At 39.4% G+C, this 15711-nt stretch overlaps 1 protein-coding gene across 1 annotated transcript in view; it reads right to left on the minus strand.

Annotated features, from left to right (window-relative positions):
* Positions 1-15711, minus strand: part of CFAP44 (cilia and flagella associated protein 44) — a 155355-nt gene that overhangs the window by 136689 nt on the left and 2955 nt on the right. Inside the window, exons 2-3 of the mRNA XM_032406556.1 lie at positions 3911-4029; positions 457-594 (exon numbers count right to left, since the gene is read on the minus strand). Coding sequence (XP_032262447.1) covers positions 457-594; positions 3911-4010 — 238 coding nt within the window. The 5' untranslated portion in view covers positions 4011-4029. The remainder of the gene's footprint in view (positions 1-456; positions 595-3910; positions 4030-15711) is intronic.

A 15711-nucleotide genomic window follows, 5' to 3' on the forward strand; every position in this document is an offset into this window, starting at 1 on the left:
ACAAAGACAGGAGGAATGTACCGAGCCTGCAACAGTCGAGCAGGAAGTACTACCAGGGTGGGATGCCACCCACCAGTGAGCATATGGGAGGGAGAGCCAACATGCCTGTGTGCATCAGGGTGAAGGCAGATCTCTGCTCATGGTCTCTGCAGTCTCAAAGAGCAACTCCTAATCAGTCCCAAGGGTAAGTTATAATTCACCAGTCTGGGATGGAGCACTCCGTAGAGCATCCTACTTCCCAGAAAACCAAGTCTGAGAGTCTTGTATGTGATCCTCAGAAATATAATATATAGCTACAGAGCTGCTAAATCACCCTGTTAAAGTATGTTCCATGCTTTTCCTTTTATCACCCAGACACATCCTGCAAGTTTATTTCTATGAATTTGTAACTATTCAATTTGGGCAATTTGTCTTTAAAACAGTTACTATTACTGATAGAAAACTAATAATACTTACCTCCAATGTTATCCACATAGTCATCTTGAAATGAACTTGAACTTCCTTCCAAATGGTCCATATCATAATCATCATCCTCTAAATATGATTCTCTGCCTTCAATAAATGTTTCATCTGTGGCATCCTCTCTCACAGCAGCTATTAAAAGTAATTTGTTTTAATAATTTCTACATTTTGAATTAAACATTTCCTTATTTCCAAAGTAACTAATATTTTCTGATTACAACTGAAGTAAATTAAAAATAAACTATGATAAGATATCTGGAAAACCTACAAATATTTGGAAATCAAAGAACATTTAAGAATAATGTATGGGTCAAGGAGAAATCAACAAGGAAATTTAAAAATATTTCAAACTAAATGGTAATTAAAATATAACGTCAAATTTGTGGGATGCAACTAAGGCAATGCTTAGAGGGAAATTTCTAGTTTTTGTACACGTATAAGAAAAGAAGAAAAGTCAAGACTCAATGACCTAAAGCTCTACCTCAAGAATCTAGAAAAAGCAAAAAGAAAATAAAGTGAAATGATAGAAATAACAAAAGTGAAAGCAAGAATCAATTAAATAAAAGGCAAACAAACAATAGAGAAAATTAGCAAAACCAAAATCTTACTCTTTGACAAGATCGACCAAATGGAGAAACTCCTAGCTAGACCAATCAAGAAGAAAGAGAGACCATACAGATCTCCAATATCAGGAATGAAAATACACCCTAGAGTTATACCAACAAATTTTACAATTTAAAAGAAATGTACAATTCTATGAAACATACAAAGTTACAAAACTTACAAAAGAAGAACTAAACAACCTTGTGTTTATTAAAGAAATTGAATTCACTAAAAATTTTCCCATTAAGAAAATTACAGGCCAACATACTTCACTGCTGAATTTTACCAAACATTTAAGGAAGAAATAATACCAAGTCTACACAAAGCATTTCTGAAAGTAGAAGAGACCAAAATCTTTCCAGGTCTCCAGGCCAAAAAAAAAAGAGAAAGAGAGAGAGTGGATGGGGGAGCTACCAGATACGTGGCCAAACCAGAAGAGAGACCTCTGCTCACAGCACCAAGATAAAAGGTTTCAGGATATCAGCAAATTACTTGACATTATCTTTTGGGAGCCTAAGAACCACAATGTGTGAATTTATGAGCTGAGCAACAGGACCAGGCCAGGCCTGCCCCTACAAGGGTCTAATATAAGAAGGGGAGATCCTGAGGCAGTGCTAGACAAAGGGTCATTATTATTAAATCCATCCATTTAGGAAAATGCAGCAAAGGACTGGAAACCAAAAAGTAGATAATCCTGTGTTAGAAATTAGGGAGTGGAGAAAAGTGGAAATGGAAAATCCAGAGAGAAGCAAACTAACATTTTTGGAGACAGTGACATAACCCTATTTTTTGGAAAGATAATTCTAGTGGTAGTATGGAGAGACTTGAAAAGGAAGGCTTGAGTGGAAATCCTTGTTGTAAGAGTCCAAGCAAGAGGAGATAAACATCTCAAATAAAACATGATGTGGATAAATTATGGATTTAAGAGATATGCCTCAGATACATTGAAATAGTTTAATGTAAATTTTGTAAATGAATTGATTTCCCCAGGTCTCCTCTAGGTGAATAATCAAAATTATATTTCTGAAACTATATTTAGGATTAGAACTACAAAAGTCAAGACTCCACTAAGACACCTAACACCATGATGCCCCATTAGAAAGAGCAAGCTATCTTTTAAAAATCCTTTTACACAATTCCTCAAATTTTCTTCTATTTTTTCTTTCTTTTTTTTTTTTATTATAGTTGACACACAATGTTACATTTGTTTCAGGTGTATGACATAATGATTCAACTTATCTATACATTATTCTATGCTCACTACAAGTTTATCAACTATCTGTCACCATAAACCCTATTACAATATATTCCCTGTGCTGTACCTTTTATTTCTTGACTTATACATTCCTAACTGGAAGCCTGTATCCCACTCTCTTTCACCCATTTTGCCCATCCTCCCACCCCTTTCCCCTCTGGCAATCATCAGTTTGTTCTCAATATTTATAGGTCTGATTCTGCTTTTTAATTATTTATTTAGTTTTTTGTTTCATAATGGACTTTACTGGGAAAAGTTAGTGTTAAAAACATTCAAATTAATAAAATTTAAATAAGACAGTAAAAGCTATACCTTATAGCTATAGTAATCCCATGATTAGCTGGTTCTGCTTTTTATTTGTTTATTCATTTGCTTTCTTTTTAGATTTCACATATAAATGAAATCATATGGTATTTGTTTTTCTCTAACTTATTTTACTTAGCATAATACCCTCTAGGTCCATCCATGTTGTTGCAAATGGCAAGTTCTCATCTTTTTATGGCTAAGTATTATTCTATTATATATATATATATATGCATTATATATATATATATATATATTATATATATACCACATCTTCTCTATCACTGGACACTTGGGTCATTTCCATATCTTGGCTATTGTAAATAATGCTTCAATAAACATAGGGATGCATAGATCTTTTCAAATTAGTGTTTTTATTTTCTTTGGGTAAATACCCAGTAGTGGAATTATTGGATCGATGGTATTTCCATTTTTAAATTTTTAGGGAACCTCCATAGTGTTTTCCACAGTGGCTGCACCAATTTACATTCCCACTGACAGACCACAAGGGTTCCTTTTTCTCCACATCCTCACCAACACTTGTTGTTTCTTGCCTTTTTGATTCTAGCCATTCTGACAAGTGTGAGGAGATATCTCATTGTGGTTTTGTTTTGCATTTCCCTGATGAGTGATGCTGAGCAACTCTTCATGTGTCTGTTGGCCATCTGCATGTCTTCTTTGGAAAAATACGTATTCAGGTCCTCTGCCCATTTTTAAATCAGGTTGTTTCGATTTTTTGGTGTTGAGTTGCATAAGTTCTTTATATATTTCAGATATTAATCCCTTATTGGATATATCATTTGCAAATATCTTCTCCCATTCAATGGATTGCCTTCTGGTTTTGTTAACATTGTCCTTTACTGTGCAAAAGCTTTCTATTTTGATATAGTCCCAATGGTTTATTTTTGCTTTTGTTTCCCTTGCCTTAGGAGACCTATCTAGAAAAATGTGGCTATGGCCACTGCCAAAGAAATTACTGCCTATATTTCCTTCTAGGAGTTTTATGGTTTCAGGTCTCACATTTAGGTCTTTAATCCATTTTGAGTTCATTTTTGTATATGGTGTAAGAAAGTGGTCCAGCTTCATTCTTTTGCATGCAACTTCTATGGGCCAGGAACTGGACATTAAATGGTTAAAACACAGTCTCTGCTCTTAAAGAACTTAGAATTTAGTAATAGAGTTAAACAAGTAAACTATTTCTGTTGTATAAACTTAAATACTCTTTAACAGCGATGTTACCTAAATTTAATGATAAAAACCTAAGTGTATATTATAATCTTTACTTACATCTTGAGGCAGACTTCAAGGAGCTCTGAGACCGCTTCCCATCACTCTTTGATCTATCTAATCTCCCCCGCTCAGTATCCTGATCACCTGGTTCCTTCATTTCCTCTGTAAGCACAAAACTGAGACCGAGAAAGGGAACAGCTGTGAAATAAAAATCATTTACAGATATTTTTCCTCTAACAAATTCCACAAGCACCAAACACCACGTGTGTTGCTAGTTGTATGTTTACACAGTGTCCAAGATGACTCCATCGGCAGGAGGTACAGCCACCAGCAGAGACCTCTGCAGAACGGCAGAATACAGTCAGATCGTCCCTTTTTCTAGGCCAACTTACCACGGTGCCCTCTGATTTTCCGAAAGTCCGCAGTGAAATGCTCCGCAGTGAAATGCCATTCCAGTCCATCTTTTGTCTAAACATTCCATCATTAAAGTTAACCCCCTGCCATCCTTTTGGTTCATCCCCTCCATTTCCTCTTCCCATCATTCCATCATTTAATTCCTCTAGTGTTACTAATTAACTTCAATTTTTAAATATTTGTTCAGGGCACCTGCTGTGTATCAAGTCCTATGGTAGATGCTAAATTATGGTACTGAACTAGAGATGTGATTCCTAACTTTGTGGAGCTTGTTGTTTAGATAGATAGATATTAAACGATCAATTAAAATACAATAAGTGCTACAAAAAGGAAAGAATAGGGTCCTGTGGGCATGTCTAGCAAGATGACTAACCCATGTCCTCGGGTTCAGGAAGAGGTGTTTGAGACAAGGGTGATGAGCAGAGGTTGGCCAGGCCTAGAACAGACAGAGTGTATTAGGCAGAGGGAACTTGAGAGAGAGGGCTGTATCTGTGAAGGGCTGAAAGCAGTCTGTTGTGAGTGTGAGAGTGAAATGGGCGGTGAAGAGGAGGCCGGTAGCCGATTACAGAACCGTCTCTAAGCTTTTGCTAAGGAGTTTACAACTTATTTCTATGGCAACTGAAAGCCACTGAAAGATTTTGAGGAGGGAAGTGACGCAGCAGATTTTCCCTGTCCTCCCTCTAGTGCAGGTCTTTGTCTTTGAAAGCACCTGCCGTATCCTCCTTGTAAGTCTCTGCTTCTCCACACTGAACACCACATATATCCTCATATCCTCACTCTCCTATGGCAGGGCTGGCAGGCAGAAGAGGACAGCAGTTCTATCTGACTCAGATTCGTGCTGCGATTCAGGTTTGAATCTCGGTTTTGCCGCATAACCTTTATATGAATCCCTCAGCTGTAAATGGGAGTGAAGTAAACACAACTTACAAGGCTGCTATGAGAATTAATTGAACTAGTGCATTATCACCCCTTCCTGGTCTCTGCAGAAAGGCTAGTTTGCCCAGAGCAGATAGGATACACACTATATGGCCAGTGGAGAGGGCGGTGTGACCACCACCTCCTTTCACCCCCCACCTTGGGGGTCATTCCATCTGCTTTCTTGCAGTGACATCATAATGCTGCCCTGTCTTGATTTGGGAGACAACATTGCAGGGTCCAAATGTTTTTCTTAAAAGCTATTATCAGGAAAGATAGGTCCTAAAATGACACTTAGGTTATTACATTTTGTTTAGCACTTTGGGGCCATTTTTCTGGGTTACCAAGATGATGTTTTACCTTTTAAAAGTGTGTGTGTTGTTGTTGTTGTTGTTTCCTTAGTTGTTCTCCCTTTCTTCTTTCTTCCTCCCTCTTTTCCTTCCTTCCTTCCTTTCTCTCACCTGATTGTAAAATATATGCCCACTGGGATTGGGAAGTGTGTAGGAATCAAATGATAGAAAAATCTTAATTTAAAATCCCAATTCTATCATCCTGTATATTTCTTTTTCCTTCCAGTTTGGATATGCAGACTTGCTTTCTACATTTATACAAGTCATTGACTTGAAAATAATTAAATAATTGTAATAATGAAATATTTTTAAAAATCGATATTGCAAAAAAATCAATATTGCAAGCTAATATCAGTTATTGCACCTTGGTTGCGCATTATCCTACACCGTGGGTAAACTTTTTTAGGTAGCTACAAACATTTACCAATTCAATTCTTAAAACTACTGAGCACACTTACATCAAATGGTATTATGCCAGGCATTGCAGAGTATACAAAAATGAGCAATAGAGTCCTTGACCTTAAATACTTTACAATCTAGGAAGAAGAAATTGACAATTCTCTTTTAATATAGTCTCAGAATCAGCTTTTCTAAACCACTGATCCAGATCCGAAGCTGACCAGAACAAGCATGGTCTGAAAGTCCTGACCAAAGAGCAACTATAACTAAAAGTTTCCTTGATAAAAATCAACATGTAAACTATTGGAAAGAAAATACACTATTCTCTAAGTTGTCGTGATGCAGGCCCTAAGTAAGTGGAGCAGAGTAGGCCCTGGGTTTGCCAGTCAAAGTAAACTGATATTCTGTCGTTACTAATCAGTTAAGAACTGAGAGAAAACTGTTAGCCTGCAAACTTCAGTAACACCTCAGTCTATAAACAGGTATTGCTTTAGTTTTCTATTGCCCTCATACAAATTTCGCAGCTTAAAATAACACCCATTTCTTATCTCACACTTCTGTGGGTCAGAAATCCAGGCACACTCAGCTGCTTCTCTGAGTTTCAGAAGGTCAAAACAAAGTGTTGGCAGAGCTATTTTCAGTTCTGCAGGCTCTGGGGAAAACTCTATTTCTAGACTTATTTAGATTATTGGGAGAATTCAGTTCCATGTGGTTGTAGGACGAAAGTCCCTGTTTTCTTGTTGGCTGTAGGCCCAGAGTTGTTCTAAGCTTCCAGAGGCCATGTGGCTCACGGCCCCCTTCAAAGCCAGCAATGGTAGGTCAAGTACCTCTCAATGATTTCAATCTCATAGTTTTCTTTTCTGCTTCCTACCAATAAAAGCTTCATGAGATCATTTTCTATCCTTTAGTCTTCTCTTTTCCAAATACATTTATTTTTAACATATTGTAACTGAATATTAACAGGATGTATATATTCTAATAAAGAGCTTGTAAGACCTAATAAATTTACTTATAACTTTATTATAAAGTGAATAAGAAACAATTACAGTAAAAAATTATGGTAACAAATATGGTAACCCTTATGGTAACACCATTCTGTAAACAAAGGGTTTAAAACCCAACCAAAGGTAAACTGGTGTCAAGACAAAAGTATACTCTTTATCCCACACTATTATAAACAATATATTCCTCAAGCGGCTAATATGACCATGCAATAAATTTTAATATCACAAACACAGTTACAATCAGGTTGTGAGCAGTATGGAAGAAAATACTGAAACCCAAGGAATTTTCCCAGTGTTCTGAACTAGCAATACTCTACAAAAAATATTGAGATCTTGTCTCAGTTTTTCTGGTTCAGAAAGGGTGGCTGAAGAACCTGTGAAAGGCAATTGAGCAGGTAAGGTAGGAGGGGCTCCTGATCTTCTGGAGCTTAGCAATATAATTGGTGAGATGGAATAAGGTGGTTTTTATTTGGTTGGTTGGTTGGTTAGGTGTAGGTTGTTTAGAATAAAGGATTGGGAAGTTGTACTGTAACCTGGTGAGGTTTTGGAGCTAGAATGGCTTGAGTTCACCTCCTAGTTTGACCAAGGATAAAGGTTAGCTTGGCCAAGGGCCAAGTCCCTAGCATCCCTTAACTCTTAGTCCTTTTATATGTAAAATGAGGATGATAAATAAGGTTGTCTGGCAGAGTCATTGTAAGTATTAAATGAGATCTTTTATACCCATTGTTCTCAACACCAGCTGCACTTTAGAATCACTCAGAAAACTTTCAGAGCATACCATTCTCAGGCTCTCACTCCCTAGGTAATTCTTTTGTGAAGTCAAAGATAAGAAACCGGGGTTAAGGACCAGGGGTTTATATAAAGCACATAGTAGATATTCAAAAATGGTAGTTGTTCTTACCATAATTACTACAAATTCTCTCCAATACAGCCAGGGTTCAATAACTGTGACATGGAATCTTCAGAGAGTTGAAAGAGTTCTTATCTAGTCCAACCTCCCACCCAGTGAAAGTCACACATCTACAACATTAAGCTCAGCACCATTAGAAAAGCAGTCTAGTGTGGTGGTCAGGCTGAGAACTGGCTAGAGTCTGCCTGACTGTGCTAACAGCCTGGCTCTCCCTCTTACACCTCCTGTGAGGTGTTAAACAGGTGTTTAACCTCTCTGTGCCTTGGTTTTCTCATCTGTAAAGTTCAGTACCTACTTCATAAGGTTGTTCTGAGATCTCACTGAGTTAATACAGTAGAGCTTTAAGAACAGTGCCTGACACCATAGGCACTCAGTATGTAAAATGGTTGAAAGGATAATTTCATTCATTCCTTAGTAAATGAACAAATGAAGGAACACTTCAAGAGATGATCAGTCAGCTTCAATTTAAACATTTCAAGTTAGCAAGTAAGCACATACTGTTAATGCTCAGCTCTAGTTCTTCATTCATTTTATACTAAGCTGAAATCTGCCTCCCTGCAACTTGGATCCATTTGGCCCTTGTTCTTCTGGGGACATATACAACAAGTTTTCCTGTGTACCATAACCATTCAAATAATTGTAGCTACTTTACTTTTCTCCCTAGATCCTCTCTTTTCCAGCTACAGCCTCCCAATTCTTTCAATTACTCCTCACTAACCTGGTTTCAATTTTTTTCAGCATCCTGATAGCTCAAGAAGTTCATTCCCAATGCATTAAATAGCCCTCCCAATTTTGTATCTTCTTTTAAGGATCTAGGCATTTTCCAAAAGGGATGAACTGTTACTCTACCTCTTGGGAACATTATATTCCTTTAAGGCAGCCTAATATTGCATTATCTTCCAGGGTTGGGGGGTGGTAGGCTCATCATATACTGACTCATCATAATCAGCTTGTAACCAACCAGAATGACTACACCATACTTTGTATGTTCTCAACTATGTCCCATCTCATACAACTGAACTAGTTAGGTTTGGATTCTATTTGCAGAACTATCTTAAATGTACTTTTATTAGATTCAGATTCATTGATCCAGCCTATGGCTAATTCCGTTAACCAACTCACTGAGTAGACTATCAAGCTTTGAGTCAACCCTGAGGAAGTATAAAGAAAAAAAAAAAAAATCATAGCACACAGTGGTGCAAAGGCATGTGTTGCTTGAAGGAGGTTTGCTGGAAACCAGATGGAGTGGTCCCTAAACTGACATTACTTAGATTCATTCCCCAGATTCCAGGGTCAGTCTTCAGTCTCACAAACTCGGACACTGTGTGCCAGAGCTGGCCATGTTAAGACTCAGAGATTGTCGTATAAAGCAGATGCTCAGCTTTTACTTAACAATGTAAAACACCACTGTGCAAAGAATAATAATATCCCATGTATTCTGAATGTTTATCATGTGTCAAACACACTTCTAAAGATTCTGCACATACTGTTTCAGATATTTCTCAAAACAACTCTATGATTAGGTGCAATTTCCAGATGAAAAAGCAGAGCAATTACTCTGAATCCTTCCCTCTCGCTCACCCATGCAGTTGGTTTCTATGTCCCGTTGCCAAGTGAACAGTCATTGAGCCTTTTGAATTCATCCTCTCCCTTCTACTCCCACTGTCACCACCTTCGTCTGGTTATGTGGTCTCACCTGTACCATTACCACAGCCTCATACCTTGTCTCTCCCTTCTCTAGGCCATTTCTACCCTGCCTCTTGTAGTTCCAAAACACAGCTTTAATGTGCTACTCTTCCTGTTCGAAACCTATAATGGCTCCTCATTGCCACAGAATAAGAATTCAGCTTCCCTGGCGTGGCACAAAGGTCCCTCATCTTTGGGTCTGTAGCTCATCTCCAGTCACTTCCCGCTTCCTAGTCCTTCCTTAGTCCCTTCTTCTCAAAAGCCTTAGTAGCCACCTGAGACAACTCACGATGGACTGGACACAGTGAGTACGTGTATGCTACTATATCTACTTGTGTGCAACAAGTATTTATTCTGCACGTACTGCGTGCCATGAATGTGCTACCTACGTTACCTGCAATATCCTATTTAACTGTAACAAGAACCCCACGAAGTAAGCATTATCATCTTTCTTTTTAGATATTAGGAAGCTGAAGTCCAGAGGGGTCAACTTGACAGGTGTCACACAGCTAAGTGTGGGGCGAGCTGGTTGGCTTGACCCCAGAACCCAGGCACTTAGAGCCGTCTAACTGGCACTCCTGGGGTCTGCTGTCTTCCACCCCAGCCGGATTAGGAGCTCCTTGCAGGCAGGAACCGTGTCCACTTTGTATCCACAGCGTCTAGCTCTATGCCTGCCAATGCTAGTCACTTCAGTGTTTGTTGAACTGATCCGTAGGAAAGACGGACTTCTCAGCGAGCCTGGAGAACGCTGGTTCAGCCTACGAGAAGTCCAAGTGGGGTTCCCTACTCCCTGATTCGCTAAAAGATTTGAGGGGGAGGCTGTGGGAACTGCCCTGCTGCCCGGCTCCAAACTTACCCAAGGCACCGACCGCCGCCGCCGCCGCGGGTTCCTAGTCGCAGCGTCAGCCCCAGGTCTCGGTTTACCGCGGTCACCAGGCAACGCCGCCCCGCCTCCCGGCAGGCGGAGTCGGATGGGCCGTGAGGCGCATGCGCCGCCTGGAGGTGGCTTTCGGGGGAAATTCCCCGGCGGGGGCCCTGAGACCCTCTAATTTAACTCGGCCTTTGGTCCCGGCTGTTTCCAGGCACGTGACTCGGGTTCGAGCCAAACAGAAAAGCCCAACATTCTATCAGGTTATTATCCCCTTTTAGTTTTATATACAGTTTATGTTATTATAATTATCTCAAGAATGTTATATTGATAAACAAAATGACTTTTGAGTACTTAGATACCTGCCGGTTAATAAACAATGGCCCAAAGGGACCCAGATTGCACACTATCATCCGCAAGGATACATCGCGAGGCTTTTTTATTGAGTTGTTTATTTTCCTCTGTTATCTCTGTTGGCTTTTACAAGGAAATGATTTTATGTTGTGGGATCCTTGGTCTCATGTCGCTGGGCGCACAAAGTATAGGCCTACCTTGACAGATTTCTTGATTTAGCAATTTGCTCTTTTTTTTTGTTAAGATTTTTTTCAAAGATTTTTATTTATTAGAGAGAGAGAGAGAGAGCACAAGCAGGCAGAGCTGCAGGCAGAGGGAGAAGGAGAAGCAGGCTCCCCACCGAGCAGGGAGACAGACGCAGGGACTCGATCCCAGGACCCCAGGATCATGACCCAAGCCGAAGTTGGACGCCCAATCAGTTGAGACACCCAGGCGCCCCTAGCAATTTGCTCTTTAGCTGCTCTGTGGTGCAGCCAGCGGTCAGTACTGAATTTTAAGTACCTAAAGTCACTGGTTACCAAACATTGTTTTAAAATGGCTACCTTGTACACCTGAAACTAGTATTATCCTGTATGTTAACTAACTGGAATTTAAATAAAAACTTAAAAAAAAAAACGGGTACACTATTGCAATAAGTGACAAAGGACTTTGCATTCAGAATATATAAAGGATTCTTACAACTGAATAAGAAAAAAAAAACTTACAACCTAATTTTTCAAATGGGCAAAGGACTTTGAATACCGTATCAGAGGTGTGAGTGGCCAGTAAACACAGTAGTCCTCTGGGAGATGCACACCACAATGCACATACACCACACCCACCAGAATGGGTAAAACTTTAAAAACTGCCAGCACCCAATGGGGAAGATATGCAGCAACTGGAACTCTCGTAGACTGCTGTTAGGAATGTAAAATGGTACAATGACTTTGGAAAACCACTTGGCAGTTTCTTTAAAAGTTAAACATATACCAAGCCATTCCATGTCTGAAGTATTTACCCAAGAGAAACAAAAACTTATATCCATACAAAGCCTTGTCTGTGAATGTTCATAGCAGCTATATTCACAATAGCCAAAAACCGGAAAGAAACCCAATGGTCATTGACAGGTAAATGGATAAATAGCCATACAATGGAATACTACTCAGAAGTAAAAAGGAAGAAACTGAAATACATAACATGAATGAATCTCAGTTATGGTGAGTGAAAGAGCCAGCTACAAAATAGTACAATGTATGATTCCTTTTAGATAAAATGTAAAGGAATCTATGATGACAAAAAGCACATCAGTGGTTGCCCAGGGCTAGAGTAAACCAAGGGATGCACTGAAGAGACAGGAGGAACCTTTTGGAGATGACAAAAATGTGTCTTGTGGCGGTAGTTCCATCTGCCAAAAGTCAATTAATTGTTCTTTTTAAATTTAGATGCAGTTAATTATATATACATTATTTCTCAATAAAGTTGATTTTAAAAAGGTCGTATTATATTTTGTGTTTATTGGTTTCTATGTTACACAGTTTTCCAAAAATTTCATTCCTTGCATTTCTTGGTAGTATTGAAATGTTCTCTTTAGTCAAGTATTCTTGACTTTTTTTTTTTTTTGACAGAGAGAAGAGACAGCGAGAGAGGGAAGCACAAGCAGGGGGAGTGGGAGAGGGAGAAGCAGGCCTCCCGCCGAGCAGGGAGCCCGATGCGGGGCTCGATCCCAGGACCCTGGGATCATGACCTGAGCCGAAGGCAGACGCTTAACGACTGAGCCACCCAGGCACCCCTATTCTTGACTTTTAAAGTCTCCTGACTTAAAACATTATTTTTACTGTTATTAAATGGTATATCCAGGGTGTCTGAAAAGTCAGAAAACATAGGATAAACTTATTTTTAAACATCATGTTAGTTACATTTTCAAATAATATTCTCAACATGTTTTCTTTCAACCTCCAAATATCTCTAAATTTTAAAGCACTGGGTCCAATTGTTAATCTGAGAAAACCACAAAGAATTCACTACATAATATCTTTAAAAATCTGGAAATAGTGTATTTGTGCACCAAAAAACTGGCAGTCATCATTACTGAATGCTTATTATGTCAGACCCTGTTCTTAACATATTTACATATAGTCACCTCTCTTACTCCTCACAACCCTATTAAGATATATCATGTCTCACTCAAATGGGAAAAAATGAGATAATTTACTCAGGGACACAGCCCAAGTGGCAGAAATGGCATTTGAATCCAAGCTTTCTGATTGCAATACTTGCAGCTTTAGCCACTGTGCTAGATCAAGTTAGGAGGAGTCCAATAATTATTTTTTAAAAAGAGGGGTGCCTGGGTGACTCAGTTAAGCAACTGACTCTTGATTTTGGCTCAAGTCATGATCTCAAGGTCGTGGGATTGAGCCCTGCATCGGGCTCTGTGCTGAGCATGGAGCCTGATTAAGATTCTCTCTTCCTCTCCCTCTGCCCCCCACCCCCTTTCCCCGCTCATGTGCTCTCTTTAAAAAAAAAAAAAAAAGAGCTTCAAGTCCTGCTTTACCTCATACACCCTGACATTAGGCAACTTACTTCACCTCCAGGGCTCAATTCCCTCATCTGTAAAGGGGAGGTGGGTGGCATTCAAACATGTCTAACTCAGTTTTACTGTGAGATTTTAATGAGATAACCACAGTTATGGCACAGTAAGAATAGCTATAATTATTATTATTATTGTTATCATTATTGTGCTTCCATACCATATTCACTGTAAGATGGCAGCATAGTGTCAGCTTTGTACAAAGACTTCCTATATGTCATCCCAGGGCCCTCACGCCTAAGTTGTGTGACTTTGAGAGGGTACTTACCTCCTGGTACCTCAGTTTCTTCATCTGCAAAAGAAGGAATAGTATCTACCTCATAAAGGTGTCTTAAAATCATGAGAAGTGGCTAAAACCATGCCTGGCACTTAGTAAACAGTAAATTATTATTAAATTCTGCTAACTTAAATGATCTCACTATACAGCACAGGAATGATTATATCATTAACTATGGATTTAATTACCAATCTAGTTTCTCTCCCAAGCTGTAATATGGAAAACTGCAAATTTTATTAAAGTTTAGCAAGTGATTAGCAGCTTTCTGGGGCATTTATTTTTTTTTTTAAGATTTTATTTATTTATTAGAAAGAGAGCACAAGCAGGGGAGGGGCAGGGAGAGGGAGAAGTAGGCTCCCCACTGAGCAGGGAGCCTGACTCAGGGCTCCATCCCAGGACCACGGGATCATGACCTGAGCCAAAGGCAGAATGGACTGAGCCACCCAAGCGCCCCTGGGGCATTTTGGAGAAGTCATATATTAGCCAAAAACTTGAGTCCTAACACAAGAAATACAAGTAATCTGAGTTTGGACTAGAAAAGTGAATACAAATGTAGTACATCATCAAATATAGCAGAGCTCACCCCTCTGTGATGCTAAGATCAATGGTTCCCAAACTGGAGTATGCTTCAGAATCACATGAGGGGCTTATTAAAACAGACATTTTCTGATCAATGGGTCTAGGGTAGGGCCCATGAACTTTCATTTCTAACAAGCACCTCGGTGATCCTGACACTGCTGGTCAGGGCCATACTTTGAGACCCACTGGTGCAGCTGGCTCTGAAAGCTGATAAAGAGGGCCCAAAGTAGTGTTACTTAAAACCAAACATGCACCAATTTATGATATGGGATGATAAATATCTTCATAACGTTTCCCAAGCTTGGCTATACACTGGAATCATGTGAGGAGGTTTCTTCAAATATTGTTTGTGTCATACTCCCAGAGTCTAAGTTAACTGGTCTGGAGTGAGACTCGGCCATTGGGAATTTTAGAAGGTCCCTATGTGACTCTAATGGCAGCCAAAGCTGAGAAGCACTGCTTTAGAAAGCCTAAGAATGCAAGCTCTTTTCTCTGTATCTTTCTCTGTATCTATTCTTGGAGTTTTTTTAACCTACTTTCGAAGTTTATCAACAAAAACAAATATTAGCAGGATGGATACTTAAATGTCAGTTCCACAGGTTGCCAGTGAGCACTGGTTCTCAACTCTGGCTGCACATTAAATCACCTTAAGCAGCTTCTTAAAATGTCATGCCAAGGGACGCCTGGGTGGCTCAGTTGGTTAAGCATCTGCCTTCAGCTCAGGTCATGATCCCAGGGTCCTGGGATTGAGTCCCGCTTGGGGCTCCCTGCTCCACGGGGAGCCTGCTTCTCCCCCTGCCTGCCGCTTCCCCTGCTTGTCCCAAGCTCACAAGCACTTTCTCTCTCTGACAGATGATAGATAGATGATAGATAGATAGATAGATGATAGATAGATAGATAGATAGATAGATAGATAGATAGATAGATAGTCATCCCAAGGGCTCAAGGTAGTCAGTTTGGTCTTTTTTTCAATGCTCCCAAAGTTGAGAATCATGGCTTTTGAAGTTTAAAGGAATATAAGGGAAAAAAGTAAACAGCCAACCAGTTGAAGAACATTAAGAAAAATTTAAGTCCAAAGAATGCATTCACATGAAATCTTGCCATTTGCAACAACGTGGATGGAACTAGAGAATAGCATGCTAAGAGAAGTCAGTCAGAGAAAGACAAATACCTTATGATCTCACTCATATGTGGAATTTAAGAAACAAATGAGCAAGGGGAAAAAAGAGAGAGAGGCAAACCAAGAAACAGACTGTTAACTATAGAGACCAAACATGGTTACCAGCAGGGAGGTGGGTCGGGGGATGGGTGAAATGGGTGATGGGGATTGAGGAGGGCACTTGTGATGAGCACAGGGTGATGTATGGAAGTGTCGAATCACTGTATTGTACACCTGAAACTAATATTACATTGCATGTTAACTAATTGGAATTTAAATAAAAACTTCAAAAAATTAAAAAAAAAAAAAGAATGCATTCACAAGCCAAGCAGAAAACTTGACATTAATGGTATTAAAACGGTTTTATAGGGGCGCCT

The sequence above is a fragment of the Phoca vitulina genome, unplaced genomic scaffold (assembly GCF_004348235.1).
Source record: "Phoca vitulina isolate PV1807 unplaced genomic scaffold, GSC_HSeal_1.0 scaffold8, whole genome shotgun sequence".
NCBI classification, from domain to species: domain Eukaryota; kingdom Metazoa; phylum Chordata; class Mammalia; order Carnivora; family Phocidae; genus Phoca; species Phoca vitulina.